General features: G+C 37.0%; 1 protein-coding gene across 1 annotated transcript; it reads right to left on the minus strand.

Moving 5' to 3' along the window:
- Positions 1-2,076: 2,076 nt before the first annotated feature.
- LOC145822127 (uncharacterized) lies at positions 2,077-3,003 on the minus strand. The gene is made up of 2 exons (XM_082918727.1): positions 2,731-3,003; positions 2,077-2,655 (listed from the first exon to the last, which is right to left on the minus strand). The coding sequence occupies exons 1-2, from the start codon at positions 3,001-3,003 to the stop codon at positions 2,077-2,079; spliced, it is 852 nt and encodes a 283-aa protein (XP_082774853.1).
- Between the last annotated feature and the right edge of the window lie 6,198 nt (positions 3,004-9,201).

The following is a 9,201-nucleotide window of genomic DNA, read 5'->3' on the forward strand; positions in this document are numbered from 1 at the left end:
CTTGGCAAGGCAAGGTGAAAACCTCTAGCTTCTTATAGAGAATCGGGATATTAGCTGCATCTGCCAATGTGGGCTGTGTCTTTTGTCAAAATGAGGAGGAATCTGTCAATCATATCTTGCTCTCCTGTCCATTTGTTTGGCTGTTATGGTCTAATATTATGAAATGGTGGGGTTTTCAGTGGGCTATGCCAAACTCAATGGAAGGGCTGTTGCAATGGTGGTCGTTTTGTAAAATGAAAAAGACTGAGAAGCTGCTGTGAAAGGTTGTGCCTTTGGCTGTTTTGTGGTCCACATGGAAACATATAAATGATTGTGTTTTTAATGGTGCCCAGCCAAATTTTGAGGAACTAGGTGAGGTTGTTAAAGCTTGAATTGCTTTGTGGACCAAATTCTCCCCAGCTAAATTGGAGTTCTCTATCAATGACGTAGTCTTCAATTTGCCTCAGGTTCAATACTGTATTAGGAATAGGAGCTGAGCTAACCTCCTGCTGGGTGGAACAAAGTTTGATGCTGTTAGTGTGTTGGCTGCTGTTGAGTGTTTGGCTCTTGCCTGGTGTTTGGCTCTTGGGTGTTGGTGTTTGGCTATTTGTTGTGCAGCAAAAATGGTGCATGTGCTGGTGTAAGACATGTTTGTTCAATCTGTAATATCTGTCCTGTTTCTGGGATTGTCTCTGTGAGCTGAACCTGTTGTTGCTTGATCTGTAAATTTTTTTTCTGATTACATGGAGTACATTGTAAAAACTTCATCTATTTTTGATCTGCTCTGTGCTGGTGTTGCTCTCTGGGTTGCTGCTGTCCTAGTGCTATTGGTTGCTTACTAGTTTGGTGCTGGTGTGCTAACTTTGAAGCTCTATGTGTCACTGTGAAATGAGATCTGGTTTATAATACGCAGCTTCTGTGTAGGATTTGGTCTCAGGTCTGGTGCTTGTGTGTCTAAGGGGGATGAATTGATGTTCTGGTTATGCGGTAGCATATGAATTGTTGCATTGGGTGTTAGTTCTGGTCTGGGGTATCTGAACTGAGGCCTTGTTTGTTTCCCTGATTTTGCATGAGGATTGGTCTTGTTGGTGGCTGTTTTTGAATGTGGAATGGTCTTGTTAAGTCTGCATTGCTGCACTAATGTTTGGGGGGGGGGGGGTGAATCTACACTATGCTCTGCTGATGCTCTGGTGTGGTTGGTGTGTATGATCCGTTATGTTTGTTCTATCTGTTATATCTGTCCTATTTCTGGGTTTGTCTCTATGAGCTGAACTTGTTGTTGATGTCCTAGCTATTATGTTTTTTCTCTAACTACATGGAGTACTGCTGCTGGTTTGGTGCTGTTGGTTGCTCTGCTGGTGTGCTGACTCTGAAGCTCTATGTGTCATTGTGAAATGGTTATGCAGCAGCATTTGAATGGTTGCAATGGGTGTTAGTTCTGGTCTGGGGCATTTGGACTGAGGCCTTGTTTGTTTTTTTGATTTTGAATGTGGTTTGGTCTTGTTGGTGGCTGTTTTTGAATGTGGAATGGTCTTGTTGAGTCTGCACTGCTACACTGATGTTTGGGGGGTGTTTCTACACTATGCTCTGCTGGTGTTTTGGTGTAGTTGGTGGTTGTTTTTTGTTTTCTTTTCTGTTTCGTCGGTTGGTTGCTCACCAACTCTGGGGGTGCTAGCAAATGATAGGATGGGCTTTTTTTTGCCAACCTAGTTAGGATGATTCAGTCCATTGTGATGCTTTTGCACTTGCCTTTCTTTATTGATGTATTTTGTCCTGTACTTTGTTCTATATTTTACATCAATGAAGCTTCTTTGTTTTGCCGATCAAAAAAAAAAAAATGATGACATTGAATGAATTCCATAAGTTCAGTAGTTCTCTCATGTAACACCGTTACATGGGGACTGTCATCGATTTGATCATAATTGAAGTATTTTACTCCATTGTCATCCCGTTCATCCTTAATGATCATATTATGTAGAATTATGCACGTCTTCATAATATATTTAAGCATTTTAGTATTCCAAAAACGTGCCAGTCGACGCACAATTGCAAATCGTGCTTGAAACACTCCAAATGCACGCTCTACATCCTTTTTTGTCACCTCTTGAGTTGCAGCAAAAAGTTTTTTTTCTTCTTATTTCCTTGAGGAGAAGGCATTGTTTTCAAAAATGTTGACCGTTGTGGATATATACTATTGGCGAGATAATATCTCATTGTATGTTCATTATCATTGATGGTGTAATTGGTTGGAGGAGAACGCCCTTGAGCAAGTTCAGTAAATACAAAAGACCTTTCTAGCACGTTGATATCATTATGAGAACTAGGTAATCCAAAAAATGCATTCCAAATCCAAAGATCATATGATGCAACAGCTTCCAAAATAATTGTTGGTTCATGAATATGACCAGTATACATACCTTTCAACGCAGTCAGACAATTTTTCCATTTATCAATGCTCTCCAACATCCCAGGAAATCCACGACTTTCACCAACTGCTAGCAGTTTAGCGATGTCATTGTTGTTTGGTGACCTTAAATACTCATTAGAAAAAATATCAACAACTGTTTTAACAAAATATTTTAAGCTTTCTATTGCAGTGCTTTCTCCAATTCTCACATATTTGTCCATAAAATCAGCGGCTACTCTATAAGCAAGCATCCTAAGTGCAACAGTTATCTTCTTAAGAGAAAACAAACCAAGTTTTCCTTAACAATTTCTTTTTTGGAGAAAGTATGGATCGTGCGCTTCTACTGCAGCTTGAATTCGAAGAAAAAGTGAATGCTTCATTCGAAATCTCCTTCGAAATAGCTCAGGAGGATATATAGGCGGTTCAACAAAATAGTCGAGAAAAAGCCTTTCATGACCTTGAATATGGTCACGATGAACAACTTTATGACCTCGAACAGAACCGCGACATGAGCTTGATCCTTTCACATTATCTAGTAGTTCTTCATCCATAGTAACAACTTTGAGCATCTCCAAATCATCATTAGATTCAGAGAAGTCAGACTCATTTACAAGCATATCATAAAGAAGAATTGGAAGCCATAGAGAGAGATATGGAAGTTTGGATGAAGTACAAAATTGGGTTGAGGGTAAGATCAAATGAGAGGGAATGTCTTATTTATAATTGAAAAGTAAAAAATATGATCGTTGTAAAAATATGACCGTTTCAAAAATATGACTGTTAGAAAAATACAACCGTTGTAAAAATATGATAGTTTGAAAAATACAATAGTAGAAAAATGTTACTTTCACAAAAATATAATTATATTTAAAAGAATGAAAAAAATAATAATTTGAAAAAGTTGTTGTTGTTGTTGTTGTTGTTTTTTTTTTTTTTTTTTTTTTTTTTTTTTTTTTAAGATGGGAAAGAAGGTAGTTAAAGTATAAGAATATTTTAATAGAAAATAGCTAAAGTAGATAACCTTATTAAAGTGTATATTAAAAAAATAACTAGCTAAAATTATAAAATGAAATTTTAAATAATTATTTTCACTATCCTTATTGGGGATCCTACCCATCAATCACGGTGTTAAGCTGACTTGCACTAATAGATCCGAAATTCTGGGAATCGCTATTGTCGGGACAATATTTGCTGCTTCAAGAGCGCACGAAGCTTTCTACGGGTTGTACATTGCTTGAATAACAGTTGAACGCTGATATGGAAACAGTAAGTTTTCGTTTGCCGCGTAGTTGTTGGGTCTGCGAATCGAAGTCGGTTGCACTCTAGTTCTATTGCAAATTGGATTCAACCTAAAAAGAATTTATTTATTCATTGTGAGTGATTTAAAAAAAATTAAAATATTGAATAAATTTTAGAATATAGTAGTATCTTTAGACCTCAACCTCACTTAGAAAATAATTTGTGACTAATTTAGTTTATTAAAAGATAAAATAAATTAAAAAATTAATAAGATAAAATGTTACATTCAAATTAAAATCATTTCACTTTTTCTCTCATAAAATTACAAAAAAATTAAAAATTATTTTCAAACGGAACTTTTTTGGTCAGGCTAAAATAACCAAAAAATGAAACCAAAAAAAATTCTTCCCCAACAAAGGCTTAGTTGTGCAATCTGGTCACAAATGATAGTAAAAGTAACAAGGCATGTGAAGATGGCATATAGATTTAGAAAAACGTTTAAGATCTATAAAAATAAAAAAAAAATTATCTTACAATTTGATTTGACATAATATATGTCAATTTTTAATTTGTTACATATTAAATTGTGTAAGATTTATCTCTCTTGCTACATAAATTTAAAAATTCAAATCGTAGATTTATAGCACTACTCAGATTTGAACCGAAAATAGAACTTCTAAGATCATCCAATATTCAACTTCCATATGCAGCATCATTGTGAGATCGCCCAAAGTAATTTATGGAAGTTAAAATTATAATTTAAATTTTAGTAGGGACTGAGTAATTTTTCAAAACCCCATTATAATGTGAATTAAATTTGAGAAAAAAAAGTCTTAAATACTAAGTTCAGTCATAATTTCTATTCTATAATAAAATGCTCGATTCTTTTCAGTTTATGAAGAAACGTTAATTTTTTTAAAATAAATTTAATTTAATTTAATTATATATCTAAAAAATAATTCGAATCATCAAAATAAGATTAATTATTTCAAAATAACCTCTATGGATTTTTAATCTTTTAATATGAAAATAAAACCTCTCTAGTTGATTTCAGTTGAACTCACTCACTTCTCCTTTTGGGGCAAGCCAATACTAGGCCCATATCTCACTTTGCCCATTCTTTTTTGTTCTTCATCACATATTGATGAATCAAAATAACGTAATCCGCCCAATTAAGCCCTACACGATATTTCTTGAGTAGTTTTAAAAAGTGTGCAACTTCCATAAGATTGTCCTCCAAAATGAATAATGAGAATGGATAATGACATAGGTAGACTATTAAAAAAATCTTCACAATTAGATTTAATTTTCATAAAATCCTATTAAAAATAATTTTTTTGTAAAATTGTCGCTAAAAATAATTTTTTATAACAATTTTTTACATGTCGCTAAAAACTGACAATTAGTGACTTTTTTTGTCACGATTTTTATAAATTATAAAACTTACAATTAGTAATGTTTTTTTTGTGACAAATTTTGTAAACTGCCGCTGAAAGTTAAAAATTAGTGACGTTTTTTGTAATTTTTTTAAACTATCGCTAAAACTTATAATTATTGATATTTTTGTGACAATTTTTAAATTATCGCTGAAAATTAACAATTAGTGACTTTTTTTAATAGTATTTAATGAAAAACACTATTAATTCTCATAGGATTTATTGGACGATAAGTCTATCTATTAAAACCTACACGTAAGTCCCCCTAATAAAATCAGATTAAGGGCTTGATTGATAATAGTTATTAGACAGAATTATATACATGAAATTATTTAATTAAAGATATAGCACAAAGTTAAAAAGATAGATTATTTTTAAGTAGAACGAGATGTGATTACCAATAATATGTCAATGGCTTGTATTTTATATATTTTACTTGTTATTTATTGCAAGTTTACTCACCCTCAGCATTTAAGAGATAGAGAGATTACCAATACTATTGATATTGTGGGGACACATTTGTTAAATGACAACACGTGGCAAAGGTGACGCCGAAGTGTCAGCTAAGGTGCCATGTGGCCTGGTCATACGCTGAGATGATCTCGGCTAGGCCGAGGTTGTTTGTGGAGATATCGGAATCTGAGTTAAGCAGATAAGGGACAAGAGTCCTAGAACATGGGAGGATCTCTTTCTGGATAGAGATAATGCTCAAGAAGAGTTCATCTCTATCTAGATGAGGGTCCAGGATGGGTATGGAACCTGAGTCCATTGAAGTAAGGCCTCAAAGGGGATCAGGTCACTGCTAGTTATAAAACCATGGCACCTTCATAGGTCAGAGGTAAGTTCTCTCTTGTGAGTTTAAGCACAATTTGCTATCTTTGAGAGATATTGATTACTAGCTTGATCGTTGGAGTGCCCCCGGGTAGACGAACCACTGTTGGATTCTTATCTTCTTGTTATAGGTTGTTGGGCTTAATCTATCCTGTCGGTGCTTTCTAGCTGAGTTCCCCTTTTGGTTGTGTGATTGGAAATCAACACCCACAATTTGGCACCGTCTGTGGCAACTCAAGGAGAATAGATAGCTAACAACGGGCAAGGAGAAGAGATCGGGAACGACGTCCCAGGTGGGAGTGGTAAACATGTCGATCCTAACATCGAGGAAGAAAATCGTAATGAAGGAGCACAGGATCAGAATCCTGGGGAGAAGGACGTCGGCAAAGAGGGAGATGCCCAAAACAAAGTAGGTTGAGATGAGTATTACAACGAGAGCGAGCTCCCGGTATAGAAGGATAGATGCCTGAGGAGGGATGGCAAGATGAAGGAAATGGCAAAAAAGTTAGCAAACCTATAATCAGTTGTCAACTTCATGATGCTGAACAACATAATACAACCACCGTACCCATTGTAGGACACGTCGATACCAACGGCTAAGACTGATACCTAGAAAGGGGGGTAGAAAGCAATCCTAGTAGTCCCTCAGCATGACAAGGAGAAGGAACGTTCATATAGGCCTTCACGGGATGTCGGGCGAGTAGAGTCAGTGAGAGGTGAGTTGTAGAGGACGCCTTGCATCAAGGGAACCTATGTCAAAGAACATCGACATTCCAAGGGAAGGGACTTTGCTTTGACACAGTGAATGGAGAAAAATCCAAGAGGTAACACACCACGACGCCAGGAGTAGCGCACCAAAAAGGCTAAAATTTGTTGATAGTCGAGCCCCCAGTTGAACAAAAGAGGACCTGAGAGACTACCTCCAGAGGAAGCGACTCAATGCCGAGGTCACATCCTGTCAAACTGAGAACGCCGTTCTTAGTAGATTTGGATAGGTTTGAGGCCTCGAAGAGGTTTCATATGCCGAGGTTCCAAGTTTATGACGGTAAGTCTGATCTGAACTTTTATGTCAGCTTATATTTAAATTCAATGGCGTTGTATAGTGGGAATGAGCAGCTGTTGTGCTAGATGCTCCCTTCATCCTTTGGGAAAATTACATCGGATTGGTTCCACAAGTTGCCGAAAGGAACTGTGAAGAGTTTGGAAGGCCTGGCCGAGATGTTTGTGGCCAGGTTTGTAACAAATAAGTTGCATCCACTAAGGGTAGACTCCCTTATGGCTTTGAACATTAGCGATGGTGAAAGCCTTAGGGCTTATGCCAAATGGTATTATGAGTTGTTCAACTGAATACTAGCATGCAACCAGGAGCTGGCTGTCGTATCTTTCAAAAACGGCCGGAAGGATGAATGCTTGCTTTGAAAGTTACTTGCAAAAACTCTACCAAAGAGTATGGAGGAGCTTATGGCACGGATTGAGAAATATGCCAGAGCGGAGGAAGACACGTACGGAGCAAAGGCACCAAAACAGCAGAAGAGAAACGGCTAGCCGAAGCGAGATCGAGGTAACACTGGTTTTAACAGATAAGAAACAGGGTTGAGGGCTGCACATGCAGTCACTACTATATTCAGGATCTCGATCTACAAAGTTCTAGAAAGGATCAGAAACCAACCATATTACAGAACGCCGGAAAAGGTCCCCGACGAGTTTATGGGAAGAAGCCTCGGGAAGCATTGTGCTTATCATAATGAGGATGGGCACTTGACATAGGGATGTAGGGCTTTGAAGATACACTTAGAGGATTTGGTTAGACAGGGTCACCTGAGAGACCTAGTAGATGAGGCCATAACAAGGGAAGAACAGACAAGGCTGTCCCAGGCACCGATAGCACCACCTCCACCACCGCTACCACAGCAAGCAGATTGTGAGAACCCTGTTCTGTGTTATGTTAATCAGCCTTAATTATGATCGTGATTATATTCTTAATATGATTTTTAGAGGTAATTGTGTGATTATTCATGTTTTTGAAACTATATCTGTTCACTATAGGAAAATCTGTCTAACATATTACTATAATTTTAAAATTGAAGACCGTAGAGGTTTCAAAAACTAGAATTGTTTGTACCATTGCGATTAGCATAATTTTTAGAGCCTACGGTGAAATTTAATTAAAAATTGATTCAGACCAAATTAATTAGATTAAATTGATTGATATAGGCACAATTAACTAGCCTTAATCAAGGTTGATTAGGCAAGTGTATATATGGACCTAATTACATTTCAGCTCACCATTCTTGGAGCTCAAAATATGAGATATACACTCTAGAGAGAGAGAGTGAGCTAAATTTAGAGAGAGAGAGAGAGAGAGAGAGAGAGAGGGAGAGGGGTCATTCTTAAAGATTTTGCAAAGGAATTCAAGAACAAAGAGGATTGGCTCAAGAATTGGCTAAAATTAGAAGGGAGAAAGCTCCTAGGTGAGTAATTGAACCCAAAACCATGGGTGTAAATCTATAGTTGAGTGAATTCAAAGATATTATGAAGAATTTGAGGTCCATATGTTCATGCATGTATAGAATTGCCATGAATCTCCATGAGATTGCATGATCTAGCATAAGACATGTTAAACATGAAAGATTTGTGCACCTAAGTCTACATGTATGCATAATTTTGATGAGCTTCGTGATTTTAAACATTATTTGTGCCATATAAAGTAGAATTGGAGTCAATAATTAACATGCATGCATGATTGATGAAGGTATGAAGCTTGAATGCATGAGTCTTGAAATTGGCAAAGAATTTGGAATGATTTTGGAAATGGACCATGATTTTGGGACAATTGGTTTCAAACAATCTAAGTTTTTATGTTACACAATGTTTTTTTTTATGTTTTGGCATTGATTTGCAAACTTTGGAGCCTTTGGGGTTGTGTTTTGAAGCTCAAACAGCTTGCTGAAAAACCCAGATTTCGACCAGTCCGCTTGAGTGAGGAAAGCCTTGCTCGAGTGTGAAAATTTGGCTCCCAAAAGTTTTGCAGGAATCGCATAGTGGCTCGAGCGGCAGACTTTACGCTCGAGTGAACCGTATTTTGCAAAGACTCCTCGCTCGAGCGTCGAGAATCTCGCTCGAGCATAAATTACACACAACCTGTCATGACCCAAACCCGCCCCTATGGGTTAAGGACACAACCGGCCAGTAATCCTGAGATTACCTACGGCCTCAGACCAAAAGAGACATAACCTGTCAGAGTAAAGGGGCCAAACGGAAGCAATAAATAAGAACTTTATCCATTGAGCCGTGCTTATATGCACATCA

This window comes from Camellia sinensis, chromosome 3, assembly GCF_055761805.1.
Source record: "Camellia sinensis isolate YWXY chromosome 3, ASM5576180v1, whole genome shotgun sequence".
Lineage (NCBI taxonomy): Eukaryota > Viridiplantae > Streptophyta > Magnoliopsida > Ericales > Theaceae > Camellia > Camellia sinensis.